General features: G+C 42.2%; 1 protein-coding gene across 2 annotated transcripts in view; it reads left to right on the top strand.

The window, feature by feature from the left end:
- The window catches only part of ablim1a (actin binding LIM protein 1a), an 81,233-nt gene that overhangs the window by 2,640 nt on the left and 61,997 nt on the right, over positions 1-16,596 (top strand). The window contains exon 1 of one of the 2 annotated variants that reach the window (XM_080741019.1): positions 15,125-15,247. The exons of the other annotated variant lie outside the window; for it this stretch is intronic. Within the exon in view, the coding sequence (XP_080597145.1) occupies position 15,247 (1 nt within the window). The 5' untranslated portion in view covers positions 15,125-15,246. Of the gene's footprint in view, positions 1-15,124; positions 15,248-16,596 lie in introns of those variants that run through there. 2 annotated transcript variants of the gene reach the window in all.

The raw sequence follows: 16,596 nt of genomic DNA, 5'->3' as shown, positions 1-16,596 counted from the left end.
GCACTTTATCCATCATCTATAGAGGGTATGCACAAAATTGCACATATCATCATCATACCCGGAAGTTATGCAGGAACGGATAGGCCTACTGAGTGACAAAAACAACTTTTTGGCCTTGACAACCCATTATATCCAAACAGAAAAGCTCACTTTGCCACTCAATTTGCCACTCATTTTATGCATGCGCATACCCTCTATAATCTATATATACTAGTCCTTACCCGTTCAAAGATATGAGCTCCGAAATGATGTGCAGTGTGTGGGTTATGGGATGTGCACTGTGCACACGGTATATGAGGGATGGAAAGTAACTTTAACTGGTACTTGCATGATAATATGTAGGAGCATCAATGTAAGAAATACCCGTTTCGTTTAATGGCTATGTGTGTGTGTGTGTGTGTGTGTGTGTGTGTGTGTGTGTGTGTGTGTGTGCAGCGGTTTGGACCTGAGACCATCCGCAGAGTGGTCTGTGTTTCTTTTTGAGAGGGTCGGTCCGCCTGAAAAACGCGTTTTGGAACAAAACGGTTACGTTTTGGAACAAAACGGTTACGTTTTGCGCGTTTGTGACGCCCTCTACGGGTCGAATTGGAAATGCTTCTGGGGATTCGTTGAGTAAGCCACCCGCAACCTGTGGCAGAAATTCAGTGTTGACTCGACGTTTTGTTTGTGATTTATGGCTATTGTTTGCAAAACGGGCCCCTCCCGCTAACTTTGGAGGCCCGTTACGAACGAACGGTATGGACTATCAAAATATCCCTTGACTATGTTCATTGCATGGGTTCAGAGATCATGTGTACCCATTTTCGTGACATTTGAAGAAAATATGTAGGAAAAGGAGCAAAAAGTGTGTTTTGGAGAAAATTCAAAATGGCGGAAAATCTATCCTGACGCAAATGGGCGGGGCCTATATCGGGAGATGCGTATTGACCCAAGGAATCCAGGGAAAAAAGAATTTTAATGTTCCGACCTACGGTTCAAGAGTTACAGGCCGAAACGTAAAGTGGACTGTTATAGCGCCACCATGAGGCCAATTTGTGAAAGTGACAAACGGGCTTCACAGTTATGTCAGGTGTGTTCATATGCTAATGGTGATGCGATTTCAGATCAATTGCTCCAGCCACTGAGGAGAAACGCTGTTTCAGACACTCACTCAGACACTCACTCAGACATTTGGTGAATTATATGTTAGATATAGCAGCATCCATAGGATTCAACATACGCCTGTGCTGTGAAACTGTTAGAGATTAATCTCTGTAGGCTACAGAATGGAAAAAGTGGCTCAAGTTACCCCTACCAGATTAATTTATTATCCAAAGCCCCACCCTTACTCAGATGTTCCCCCCAATGTTAACATCACATGCCATCAGGATTAACCTTGAAACTGGTGCCCTCTCCACCAGTAAAACCATTTCTACTTTCAACCTGGTATCCCTATTTCAGGCACGAAAACAGACACATTACAAATTATATAGTTTTCTATTTCAAACCTCTTTCAGAAAGGTCTGACAACATAAAATGATGTCAATGTTGTCTATACTTCCGACGGACAAACTAATCTGAATCAGAATATAGGCTATTCTGGGACCTTTCATGCAATGTAAAACCAATTTAACCCTGAGATAGATTATCACTCAGGACTTCGCATTATAGTGTAATATTAGTTCTCGCTCCATATCCTTGTGGTCACAATTCCATACACCTTAAGGTGTCTCCACACCAAACATGCTACTTCCAACGGCATCAAACTGCTAGTCTGTTGTAGTCTGCTGGCATTAGTTGGCAAACTTGGCATTTAAAAGTCAGGCGACGGAACATTGCATTCAGGTGACACCTCGGTAGCCTGCAGTGCTGTTCTGGCAGTGTTGCCAGGTCTGCTCATTTTAAGCGACTTTGGTCTTGTTTTCCTGTAAAGTCGCTAGTTGTGGTTTGCTTTTGTTTGGGCTTGTTTCTGGAGTGTAGTTGCTTATTTGGCCTGGCTTTCAACTTTCTTTTAGAAAATAGCTAATAGAGCTAATAATAGCTAATAGGTAATAGAACTCAAGTCAGTCAAGTGGTGAAACTGGTCACTTCTTTTGGGCTTGTTTTCATAGACCTGGTCGCTTGTTTCACTCACAGAATCTGCCAACCAGAGTTTCCTCTCCCATCTTTTCTCTCACCAAAAATCACTCTAGACGGAGCAAGGACGACTCATCAAAACTGAACAAGTCCAGTTTCCCTTCGACGTGTCGATAAAAGACCAGATCCGGCAGCTTTATTGGCAGGAGACACTTTCCAACCGCTTCCGACGGCAAATCGTGGCCTAATCTCCGCGGTTAAGAGTTACCTTTTAGTGTTTGGTGCAATCTGTTTATGTATATCCCTGGCTGACTGCTTCTATACTGCTGGTTAGGGTTGGCTCGTCATGGTTGGCTCGTGTGGAATGAATTCATTGTTTGTCTTGGACTGTTGGATCCATTCTATTCTGCTCCACCCCTGAGCAAGCTCATGCTGTACAGAAAATTGGTAATTTCTTTCACAGTGCAGGCAGGCCAACAGCATTCATTCATTCAGCCATTCATTCATTCATTCATTCATTGGGGGGGCAGTGGCTCAGGAGGTAGAGCGTCCACTTGGGAACAGGAAGGTTCAATCTCGGGCTCCCCCCCAGAGTCAGTGTCGAAGTGTCTTTGAGCAAGACACTGTACCCCTAATTGCTCTCAATGAGCAGGTTGGTGCCTTGCATGGTTTCCTCTGCCATCAGTGTATGAATGTGTGTGTGAATGGGTGAATGTAATGCCCATTTAAAGGCGATATGTAAATGCACCATCTATCATTTTCATTCATCCAATTTTTGGCATTACTCATTTGTCTTGACATATAGAGCAGTGACGAATATTGAAATCAGACGGTATGGATTTTCTTCTTTAAGCTAGGTTTCTAATGTAGATGCAATCAGGTAGTATGAGGAACAAATGAGGAACACAATGGAAAAAGTAATGTTTCTGGTATGTAAAAGTATAAAATAATTGTCATTAACCATATACAGTACGGTACCTCTGTTTTAAAGAGGCACAGATATTGAATATTGTTTCAGCATGTTTCCTGTCTGGGGTTGTTTAAAATACTAAAGAATGATTCCTTCGGGCGAGTTGTTGGGGTGCATAGCACTGTGTGTTTTCTGTCTCCACTGTACATGTTAAATGTCCCCCAACCCTCCCCCAAAATAATGATTCTCTCTATCATTGTTTTCTTGACAGTGCAGTTGTCTGTGCAGTGTCCATCATTCAAACGGAAGCTCTCAAAGTGAATACATTGAATCAAATGAGCACAGAGATATAAATAACTCATTTGACTCACTATCAACTATTGACTGGACTCACTATCTGACTGTAGCCTATTTTGTACATCACAACAACATACTGTAAAAGATTACTCTTTACTAAATAACAGAAATCTTTACAGTTTAAAGCCTCTGGAAAAAGTCATGTGTTTGAGTGTGAGAACTCCAAATATGGCCATACTTTCATATGCCAGAAAATTAACTAATCTCTAACAGTTGTCTCTCTGGATAACTGTAATAGCCCTGCATTCATTTTCCAGGGCCCCACTCTTCCTTGGGGCAGGGGGCAGTGAGTGGCTCATCCAGACCCGATACCTGTTACATTGCAGTGTAATTTGGATGGTTAGCGGGGGTAAACGCTCCACTCTGCAGTAACCCAGTAACCCAATATGATGCCTTCTCCTTATCTGACCAATGGAGAGGGCTGCACTCATTTCTGCACGACCCTCCGCCTCAGCACTTTTCTGTGTGTGTGTGCGTGCATGCGTGCGCGTGTGTGTGTGTGTGTGTGTGTGTGTCCTTGTTTATTGCGTGCATATGCGTGCGACTCTCTTTCCCTGTGTGTGCGTGTGTGTGCGTTTGTCCGGTCACAAGCCTGAATAATTGATGAAGAGGGGAAGAGGTGAAAGCAGTGCCGGATGGGACGGTGTGCATGTGTGAGCGTGTAGAGATGGGGGAGAGGAATACAGGGAAGCAGCAGCCTGTCGGGCTCTGCAACTACGCCCAGAAAATCACATCCCAGTGCTTTGGACTAGACGGTAAGAGGAACAGGAGCATTTATCTTCTATTTATGTATTATTATTTTGCATGGACAGGACATTCAAGTTAGGCTGTTTTGTGGTGGGGCGGCTAGAACATTCCTGCTGTACATTTTTGTGTCCGATGCTAGGTTTGTGTCTCGGGACGGTTACAGTATCTAGCCATGGTGGTTGTGCGGGGAGGCGCCTTTCCTTCTGCCTTTTTGTTCGCTCCCATAGATGGTGTAATGGATGACAAATGGAGGGCAATGGCCCACTGCAGCAGAGCAGCAGCTTGTCCTCCAACTTAGCTCCTCTTGGAAGCATTGTGTGCTCGTGTGGTTGCGTGTGTGTGTGTGTGTGTGTGTGTGTGTGTATGTGTGTGTGTGTGTGTGTGTGTGTGTGTGTGTGTGTGCGTGTGTGTGCGTGTGTGTGTGTGTGTGTGTGTGCGTGCGTGCGTGTGCGCGCGCGCACATGCGATTCCATATCTTGTTCTAATATCTTATAATTTCCCATGACTTAAATCAAATTGTAAAAAGGGATTTGCAAAGGTCCATTTTTTCACTGTCAGAGTTAGGTTAACACCAAGGGTTTTACTGTGTAAAGCTGTCCTCTCTAAAAGGGTTATTATTTCTGCTTTGTCATTGTCTGCTGTGCTTGAGATCATAATTCAGATTAATTTGTCCGTCGGAAGTATAGACAACATTGACATCATTTTATGTTGTCAGACCTTTCTGAAAGAGGTTTGAAATAGAAAACTAAGAATGGTACTATCAAATTGCATTTTTTGAAATGTAGATTTCATTTGGAGCCCTCCTCCCATGATCCATCGTTTCACCTCACAACAGGGAAACATGATGACTCTACATTTAGCTGACATTCAATTCCCATTTTCAGGGAAGGTGAATGTATATTTCAATTCAATAGCTGAAATGAAAGCCGGATGGATGGGATGGATAAAAAAAAAGCCCTTTTAGAAAAGCTTTGTGGAAACTATTTCTTCTGAACATACTGTAGAACATGTCTCCCCACAAAGTTTTCATCCACCTAATCCTGTTGCTTAACGCACTGCTTTCGCCATATAATGACAGCCGGATGCATGATCCACCATTTATAATACAATCGTTTGTTATTTTCATTCCTGTTCTAATCATCACCATAAGTTGTCATAAGCGGTTGGTTTAGTTATGGATTGTTTGCTAAATATAGCTGCTCCTTCAAATATTTCTCCTTCAAAGATGACTCTGGTCATTGTAAAACAATGGATTTTATGAATTTGAAGGTAATTAGATTTTTACTAATTTCCGTGGGTGCATATGCATTTTTATAGTGCACTTTGCATATTGTTGTCACAATGCAATGGGAGCTCAGTGAAAATCCACTCACAGATGGGGGTGTTTATTACATGCCAGTATTTGGCTTAATGTATCTGATGATGAAAGTATGCCTTTGATATTTGTAATCCTTTTAACACTGATGCTCTTAACAGAATCACAATCATAATTGCACAGATGTGAGTTAGGCTTAGAAATGGTGAAAACATACATCATGGAAAATACATAATAGGCCTTTTAAAGTGATGAACTGTGGTAGTAAATTGGCTGGTATAGCCATTTGGGAATGATTGTAGCAGACATACATGTATACGTATATGGTCCATAATCGTCATGTGTTGCATCTGCGATTGAGGAACGGCAGGTACTGTTTTATTTCCATTCAATCTCACATGAGGAAATGGGTCTCAAAGCCATTTCACTTTCCCTACATGTCATACCAGGACAATTTGTTTTGATAGGAAACACCTATTCAGGACACAGAAAACAAAAAAATCACACCCGTGTGAAGTGGAGCTGTGTGTGTGTGTGTGTGTGTGTGTGTGTGTGTGTGTGTGTGTGTGTGTGTGTGTGTGTGTGTGTGTGTGTGTGTGTGTGTGTGTGTGTGTGTGTGTGTGTGTGTGTGTGTGTGTGTGTGTGTGTGTGTGTGTGGATCATGTGTACCGATTTTTGTGACATTTGAAGAAAATATGTAGGAAAAGGAGCAAAAAGTGTGTTTTGGAGAAAATTCAAGATGGCGGAAAATCTATCATGGCGCAAATGGGCGTGGCCTATATGGGGAGATGCGTCATGACCCAAGGAATCCAGGGAAAAAATATTTTTAATTTTCCGACCTACGGTTCAAGAGTTACAGGCCAAAACGTAAAGTGGGGTGTTATGGCGCCACCATGCGGCCAAATGACACAATTATTTTTTATTTAATCCTTGAAATCATTATGAACCTCCTCTCCAAGTCTTGAAACTCTAGCCCCTATGGTTTGCGAGAGACAAATAATTGAATGTGAGTTTTTGCGATTCCCATTATAAGTCAATGGGGAAAATTAATTCACTAATAAATTAATATCAATTAAACTATAGAACCTTTCTCTTAGAAAAGTAATAGCCCACGATTCCCGAGTAAGCCGGTCGATTTGACATATGGCGCGAGTGTGTGGTGGCAAAACTGTGGGACTAGTGGCGTGCCGAAGTTTAGGAAGTTCAGGCTACATACACACAGACACACACACACACACAGACACACACACACACACACACACACACACAGACCCACACGGCCACGTATAGGGAGCCTGTGCTTCACACAGCTCCAAAAACAAAAAAACACAATGTAAGAATGAAAAATAAAATAGAAAATTAAGAGAACAAGATGAGTGCAGAAGAATAAGTAAAGAAATCTCAATTAAAGGCAGTGGCAAACAGTTTTTTTGCTGTGATTTCAAGGCACTGACAGTTGTAGCAGACTTGTAGTTTTCTGTTTTTACTGACTGGCTGACTGGCTGACCGGCTGACCGACTGAGCATTGTGAGCAAGTCACTGAGTGATGAAGTAACAGCATTGGTTGGCTTGTAGGCCCTGAAACATCAAACGGACACTTGTCCTCCAGAGTCAGACTATTGCAGGCTAACGCCAGGAGATCAGTCCTGTCAGACGTCAGGTATAAGGTGTTAAAAAGTCACTTGTGTGCACACTGTGAACACACTGCAAATATATAGGGTTGGCTGATGGTGCTGTTGTGCACCTGCGTGACTGGAAATAAGACTATATAACTAGCCATCATGCCAAGACAAGTCTAGAAATTGATAACTGAGAATATGGTATTGGCGCTTTGAGTTGTTGTACACACCCGGCAGTTGGTAGGGGTTTACAAGTGTATTTTTCATCTGCATCAACATTGACATGAAACATGATGTTCTTGCATCTCTCTCTCTCTCTCTCTCTCTCTCTCTCTCTCTCTCTCTCTCTCTCTCTCTCTCTCTCTCTCTCTCTCTCTCTCTCTCTCTTTCACACACACACACACACACACACACACACACACACACACACACACACACACAAAACAATAATTCATCCCATTTTTATGTTACAAAAGAAAGTAATAAGACTAGTTAACCTGGCTGACTATTTTGCACCAAAAACTCACTACTCATTAATCGCTACTCATTAATAACTACCGCACTTTGACATTTGAAGATTTAGTCAACCATAACGGTGCTGCAATAATGTACAAGGCATACAATAAATCACTTCCAATCTGCATACAGGGGCTGTTTGAGCCAAGTATGAACTCAGGGGAACTGGTATTTTCAAGAAAACGAATGCAAGGACTAACATCAAAGGGAGATGTATATCTGGTATTGGGGTACGAACTTAAAATGAGCAAATCCAAAGAAAATTCTAAGAAATATATAAAGCAAAAGGTACCTTAACATACTGTATAGAATAAATATATAGCATCAATATAACGATCTAGTGATATAGTGAATATGTGAGTCCACTAATGTATGTATGCATACAAGCATATGTGTGCATATATACTGTATGTGAATTGACATGTTTATAAATACTATTCCTGTGCCTGGGGTATGCACAGTATATGGGGGGTTGAATGTACTGTAGGAGTCTCAGAGGTAATGTCGGAGAACCCAGAGCGGTGCCTGGGCAGAATAGTCACCACTGATGTCCAGTTGCACAATACCCGTTGTGTCTGTCTGTCTGTCTGTCTGTCTGTCTGTCTGTCTGTCTGTCTGTCTGTCTGTCTGTCTGTCTGTCTGGCTCTCTTTTATGCCCATATATGGTGTTCTGTGTCCAGGCCAGTCTGTGATGTTATCTTCAAATTTGGGCACTGTAGTGATGTCAGTCAGTGATGTCAGTTGGGCATTGTTTCAGCATGCGGCTGTTACCATGGTGGCACCACTGTTTAGTATCAGTGTTGTCAGCATAGACAGACGGTCAGACAGCGGACAGAAAGACATACGGTATATTAATTGCGACCGTAGGTCACAGTTTACTGTCAGAACCGGCACAGCTTACGTGTAACGCTTGACACTGTGGTTCCCCTGACACATCACTGTGACATCACAGGTGACATCACAGGTGATGTCAGATAGAGATCTCCATATATGGGCATAAACAGGTGACATCACAGTGTTAAAGATCTCCATATCAAGCATCTATATCGGAGCACTTGGAGGCAATCCTAAACCACAATGTTTAGCTACATATTCCCACAAACACCTCTCACAAACATAGCCACCACGTCGAACAAACGTGAAAATTTTAAAATGTCCACATTTTAAACATGCCACTCTTTGAACCGCATTTATTTCAATTTAACAAAATTTGCCTCACGCAGAGCAGCCACTCCTGACGGAATGATCCAACGTTGACCGGCGACGCGATTTGCGTCACAAATGGGCGTAAACACAACGCACTCCAACTAAGTAACTGCAAGCTGCAAGCAACAGAGATGGGGGGAGGATGGGGGGGTGGAGAGTAGAGAGAGTAGAGAGACAGAGCGGAGCTGTTCTGCTTCACACCAAACACTACACAGGGACACACACTGCCATTGGAATATGATAGGAATAGCGTGTTTTAAACCTTCTACTTTACCCTTTCTGCAATGACAACCTTAAAAATGCAGCTTACAGCAGAAAAATGACTTATTTAAGCCACGCGTGTGTGTGTCAGTTCTACATGTTCTCAACAAAACATTGCTTCCCTCCATAAAGAGTAGATTATGCATGCGATGTTTGACCAGACACGCGTGTGTGTTTGTGTAGTCCGTTAACAAGCATGGTATGTTGGTAGCGATACTTTTGTACTTTTACTTGATACCTAACGTTGGGAAGTGTTACCGAATAGAGAGAGAGAAAGAGAGCGCGAGAGAGAGAATCGTATTTCAGAGAGAGAGAGTTCAACTTCTGACGTAATTCTGGAGAGCAGATCTGCAAGCTCACAACGCCTCGCGCAAGACGCACATCGAGATGTTATCTGCGTGAAGATCAGCTGATGTGTGTTTGTCTCCCGTTCTGTCCAAGCAAGAGAGTGAAAGTTTTTTTTCTCTCTCTCTTTTTTTTCCAAGCCGCTGCCTGCTGTGAGTGCCGTGCTGTCAACATAAAACGAGCTGTATATCCTCTGTGTTGCTAAAGCTCCCCTATAAATCACATGTTTGTGCAAGAAAGAAAAGATTGTAAATCTGTTGATCCAAATGAAGACTGAGACTCAGAGACTGTACAGCAGGAGCTCTGCAATGAAGCGCAAAGTAGGCTACGCTGTAAAACAATAGGGTGAAGTCAGGTAAATTGGGACACTTTTTGGAAGCGCAAAGTATAGGGTGAAGCAGGGCCGTGCAGCCCATAGAGGCAAAATAGGCAGCCGCCTGGGGCCCCCTCACAGCCTGGGGGCCTCATGAGATTATTATTATTATTTTATTTTTTAACCAACATGGCCATCAGGGGGCCCCAGTTGAGCTCTCAACTGTGAGACAGAGAACAGTTGAAGTGAGGGTGAGGGTTAACATTAGCTCATTAGAATCTGAAAAGAAGTCAGGTAATTTGGTCCGCTTTTTGGAAATTGGCCTAGGAAACTAAGAAAAAGCAATGTGTGATACTGAATTTGTTTTTATGATTAATAAGGACTGTTGTCAACATGTTTAAGTTAAATTTTTGTAATAAAATAAATTCGTTTTGATCCTACAGCTTTTGAAACAGCTGTCACACATTTTCTTGATTAGCAGTTTTCAGGTAATTTGGGCTACCATATCAGCTGAAATGACGGGCACTGTTACGATGTTAATATTATGGGCTCATTGGGCTGTATGCAGACAAATACATTTACTGCACCCATCATTTAGCTTGTCAGAGTGGTCGTTGGAGCGCCTCAGTACTGCTGCAGAAGTCACGTGCAATTTCTTCCAGAGAGATTGATTGATTGATTGATTGATTGCATAGGAAATAAATGAGTCAACTGTAACTCCATCAGGTGCTTTTGTTTTACATGCTGCTAGGAATACACCATGGAACAGTGGTTCTGTTCATATCAGGAACCCTCAAATTTTTTCTAACACATTTTTGGACACTGTTCCTACACATTTTGCCCAGTAGCTAGATAGATACATACATACATAGATAGACAGACACATAGATACATAGATATAGAACTCTGGCGGTGTGCTTCACTTCAAAATCTACATTAGTGGCATTTACCTGTCGCTCTTGCGCATTAACTCAGTTAGCGCCGGGCGACTTTACGAGCGACTAGTTCACTATGGCGTTTGGTGCCGAGCGACTCGGAGCGACTTTTATATAAAAGCATTGTTTAAGCTTTTAATATGTGTTTATAGACGGAGCGAAATGGTTAGCTTACCTCAGCTAATGTCCACACGTAAACCGTGAAAAAAAAGGATACGATTATGACGTCACCTTTAAACCAGGGCTTCCTGTTGACAACAGGCCTCTGCTAGCGTTAGCCTCAATGCAACCATCCGACCCTCACGTAGCTTCACTAGGTCGGATTTTGATTCTGAAACTTTCTGTGTGGCATCTATATACGTCCCGATGCCCATACCAATGGTGGTTTGAGACGATCAAGCACGAATTGAACAGTATTGAGCTGAAATGGTGACCGGCGGCCCGTCCATGTTAAGTCAATGAGGACCAAGTCAGCGTCTCATCCTGTTATGTGGATTTAAACAGGCTTAACATGGGACCATGTCAGTGTATGGTGTATGGTGGTCTCTAGTGGTCATCTGGTGGTATGGTATGGTGAACGTGCATTCGTTAAGGTGGTCTGGTTAAGGTGGTCTGGGGGGATACAAAATAGCTATTTCCTGGCGTTATAAGCGCACATTCATATTCATATTTTGGAAATCTGGCCCTGTATGAGTTAACATCATATCTTATTTTAACACACCAAGCCAACACAGAGCAAGCTTTCCTGTACCTGAGGGGTTTGAATAGTAATAAAGTAAATGTCATGTTTTCAAAATGCATAACTTAGAGGGGAGATTCATAATAATTACGGTCAGCCTCATGGTGGTGCTATAACAGCCCACTTCACATTTTGCCCTATAACTCTTTAACCATAGGTCGGAAAATCAAAATGTATTTTCCCCAGGATTCCTTGGGTCATGACACATGTCCCCACATAGGCCACACCCATTTGCATCAGGACAGATTTTCCGCCATTTTAAATTTTCTTCAAAACACACTTTTTGCTCCTTTTCGACATATTTCCTCCAAATCTCACCAAAATCGGTACACATGTTCTCTGGACCCATGCAATAAACATATTCAAGCGACAATTTTCATAGTCCATATTGTTCACCTGTAATATGCTTCCAAAGTTAGTGGGAGGAAAAGGCCAAAAATCACAAACAAAACATCCAGTCAAGACTAAATTCGAATCACATGTCAAGGGTTGTATGCTCAACGAATTCCCAGAAGCAGGGCGTGCCACAAATGCACAAAATGCAACCGTTTCATGCCAAAACATGATTTTTGGGGGAGCAATCCTCCCAAAATGAAAGTTTGCTTATTTTGCTGACGCAAACATATTTCTCACATAAGCATATACTATACACTGTATATGCTTATGTTTCTCCATTAGCATATATGCTTATGTTTCTCTGGCAGTGTGAAAGGACTGACAGATACAGATCTCCATATATGCCCATATCAGTTGGAACACTGCTGCAATTTAGCTGTGAGCGCCCGCGAAGCGGGCGCGATCTCTAGACGTGAGCGGCCCAAAGGGCCGCGAACTTCTAGTATGGACATAAAAGGGATTGTATCCAAGATGATGCCCTGTTAGGAGAACCACACTATGATCTCCATACATGGGCATAAAAGGGATTGTATCCCAGATGATGCCCTGTTAGAGAGATCCCTGTGATGCCAGGGGGAACAAATGCCTTGTATGCCCATATATGGAGATATGGAGATCCCTGTGATTCCAGGGTAACAATCCTTTTTATGCCCATTTATGGAGATCCCTAATGTCCACATCACTGATCTCCATATATGGGCATAAAAGGGAGTGTATCCCAGATGATGTGGAGCTGACTACCATCACCTGGATCTCCATATATGTAAAAGTCCATATATGGGTATTCCCCAGAATCCCTTTTATGCCCATATATGGAGATCGCTGATGTCATCGATATACATCACTGGCGAGATGGCCAAGACATGGCGCAACCTCGCTTGTCGCCATGAGGCGTCTTACTGGTGTTAGATGTATAAATAAAAGGATTTATATGTATGAATTATTGTGACCGTAGGTCGGAGTTTACAATCAGAACCATCACAGCTTGTCCGTGTCTGCCCGGACGGGTAACGCCTGACACGGTGGTTCCCCTGACACATCACTGTGACATCACAGGTGACATCACAGTGATGTCAGATACTCAGAGCAGGGATCTCCATATAGGGGCATAAACAAGTGACATCACACCATTCTACAAAGTGTGATTTTGAGTTCTGCCATACACTGAGAGTGAATAGACTTGCTACTTCCAGTTTCTCGCTTAACAACCCACGGCTCTACCAATGTTCAACATCACTTATGGACTATGGCCTATTCATAGTGGATCACCGCGCATCTAGGTGGATTCATAGGCTCCAGGGCTTCCATCAGATTGGGGAGACTCCCGTCCACCATACATCTGAGCCAGTCTATTACAGTGCACCCTAACCCCCACCCTGAAGATAATCATAGGTACCACGTCAGCCATAAGCAGCTTAGGTTGCGAGGCTAGCCGGGGCGGAACACAGTCAGTCATATTGTAAGCTTCTTTCCCAGTCTGCTCTGGTCTACCTGCAGTGGGAGTGCTTTTCTCATACCTGACGTTTGCCACTTTCACCTTAAGGCTTGACGTTGACGCCTGCCATCAACACTGCATATCTCACCAGATATCATCACCATGAACTGACACCTGTGGACATATCCCCCGGAGCTCCTCTTGCATGTCGCCTACTGGTCTGCGTCTCTTTGCTCACGTGAACATCTCCTGTTTCCAGATGTCCCGAGGCATTCGGATTTAGGATATTTAACTGAGGGCAACCGGAGGACCCTGGACCACGTCTACCAGCAGTGTTTCACCCTCCTCTGTGGGAAGGTCGAGGGCGAGCAGGGCACCGCCGCCATGCCTACCTTGCCCAATCTCAACAGCCTGGGAAAGCTGTGCAGCGCCGGCCGCAGCCACGGCGTCGACCGTGTCCGCGTGAAGCGCAACGGTTCGGTCAAGCGCATGTCAATCATTGAGGATGGCCATGTGTCTGAGGTCCTCTACCTGATACCAAAACAGTACATGGAGCAGCTTCCCTATATCAACCCAAATGACTATTATCTAAGCGAGAGGCTTTATAATGGCGTGGGTCCAGGTAATATACTTCGCAGGTTCCCATCACAGCAAGTTGTGAGCTTGTAGATTTATTTGTTTTTTGCTAATTTCACTTTTCTCTTCTTTTTTTGCAATGGGGGGGGGGGGGGGTCTAGGGGGCTATAGTTGTTTGGGGTCCTTGGCATGGAAGGGACCCCCACCCTACGAGCACTGATTTGAGGCATTACATTTTGTATAACACAGTTCTATTGTGAAAATAATATTAAACTGAAACTAATATTTGACAATTTGGCCAATGTTCAATGCGATTCTAGAGATATTAAAAAGCCTTAAATTTCCACTTTAGAAAATGTGCATATACACCCTCTATAAACGTTATGTTGGTTTGTTTACTGTTCAGTGAGAAAACAATGTTGCACAAGTTAATCATTTGGGGACCCCAAAAAATAATTTGGGGACCCCCTGGGGCAGACCCACAGGTTTAGAACCACTGATCTACTTCATGATCCAGGAGGGAGAGGATACTTGGCATCTGCTTGTTTGATTGATCGACTGAATACTTTATTAACACTTTGTAAGAAGTACAGAGGTACAGTTATACAATAATGCTAAAAGGATAACAGGATTGTTTCCATTGTGCTATTTACAGTGAACTACAGCTTCTAATGGTATTGCGTTTGTACATACAGTTATGTACACACGCAATACCATTAGACACTGTAGTTCACATGCAGCATTAGGGCTCTGCTTTGCATGCCGTGTGTGTAGGTGGCTAAAAGTGAAATGAGAAGGTGCTGCTTGGAGATTAGCGTACTTCTTTTTAATTGGATGAAAGTGCATGATTACGCCTCTTTCAGCCTCTCATACTGTACTTGACCTGTCTGTATGAGTGTCCAAGCACAAGTTATGCAATCATAATTTACTGAAAAAAAAAAAAAATGTTATTCCAATAGTGTCAAAGTCAAATTAATCATCGCTCTCTGCAACGTTATATAATGTATATGTCATTTTGCCAAGTAAAAGTGGACAAGGAACTAAAATTGACTTACATCATGTCATCAGGATTACACTGTGGAAAGGAAGACCAATAGATATATTCATTGACCAAATATTAGATACTGTAGTAAAACCATCATTCATTTGCTCTAAGGATATCTGTAAATATCAGGCAATGCTTATAGGTTAACATTAATTCATATTTTGGGGTAAAAATCTAGCTGTCATGGTACAGGTTTGGCTTAGCAAGCTGATATTTGGATTTGGGAGCTTGTTCATGGCATTTCTTCATGGAGTTTGTCCCCTTGGTTTACTTTAGAGGCTATAGGAGGTCAACTGTTGTGTAAACAAACCTAACTGGAATCATCAGTGACAGTGAATCTTTCTCTCTGTATCTGTATATGTTAAAGGTGCAATTTGTTGAGGACAAAGCTGATACATTTTGTTCATTGCTGGCTATACAACTCAACAAAATTGCTTAGGAAAACCAGGAATACACACAGTAAAATGTAGTTTTCAAGTAAGTAAATTGTACTATTCTTTTATACTTTTTTTAACAACAAAATAGCACATGATTACAGCATAATATCAGCTGACTTAGACTAAATGCTGAAGTAGTTTAATTTAGAACACTGTGCAAGGTCACTTATGAGCTTGTCAGAACTTTGTAGAAGAACAGAGCTTGTGAAAACAGTGTACAAGCTCACTTGTGAGCTTGTAGATCTGTTATATTTAGATTTTCAAAAGATTTTTACACCTTTTCACTTTCTACTATCTACTTTTTTGTAAGATGTTTTTTGGGGGAGCTTTTATTCCTTCATTGATAGGACAGCAGTCTCGCGTGGCCAGACTGTTGACTCCCACAATTAGTAAATGCTCCCGTCATACAGTCTTGGAGATGGAAGTTCTAATCGTGCGTATCCGGTTTGAGAAGCGATCAAGCGGATGTGAAGCCTCCTACCCACTCCCGTTTCGTTTTTACAGTCGCACACATTTATCCTAATAGAAATAAAAATCATCTAAGCATATACTGTATATTGCTGCCTATCAGAAATGTCATTTTAAAATACTGTATAGGAAATACCAGCTCCCGTTACGCGGCTTTCAGGAGCTGTAGTTCCACACTCTATATAATAATAATAATAATAATATAGTAAATGGTGAATTCCGGACTTTTACTTGTAAGAGCACGGTCACACCGCACTTTTATTCCACCTATGAGGACGGATTCTGCCAATGCATTTCAATGGGAATGGAGCGGTTTGCTGTCATTTGCGGATTTGTGCAAAAAAAAAAAAAAAAGAAAGCCCTCATACTTAGAATAAAAATTAAGCGTGACCGTGCTCTGACAATGTATTTCCACAGTACATTGCAGTATTGATACTTTTACTTAATTAAAAAAAACAAATAGTACTTTTCCCACCTCTGCTACAAAGCAGGATTCCTAATACAGCATGATCCTTGAATCCCCGCCACAGCCACAGCCACAGCCACACATTACTTTTCAAAAGGCTTTCTCTGTTTTATAACCTATTTTAAAATAGAACCAAGTCTATTGCACTAATTGCACTAATTGAGTTTAGATGTTCTCGTTACTGTACTGTGTGTGTGTGTGTGTGTGTGTGTGTGTGCGTGTGCGTGTGCGTGTGTGTGTATGTGTATGTATGTATGTATGTAGTACATACATACTACATACATACATACTGTACTACATAGTGTACAGTATGTACACATGCACGCACGCTCACATAATGTATACTATGTACTGTATGTATGTATGTATGTATGTACTGTATGTGCACGTATTTACTGTATGTATGTACACTGTATGTATATTTCCTACTTTATTTGGAGGGTGCTTTGTTTTAT

The sequence above is a fragment of the Nannobrachium achirus genome (assembly GCF_963921795.1).
Source record: "Nannobrachium achirus genome assembly, chromosome: 13".
NCBI lineage: Eukaryota > Metazoa > Chordata > Actinopteri > Myctophiformes > Myctophidae > Nannobrachium > Nannobrachium achirus.
The sequence above is the reverse complement of the archived record's forward strand: the minus strand, read 5'-3'. Positions and strand labels throughout refer to the sequence as shown.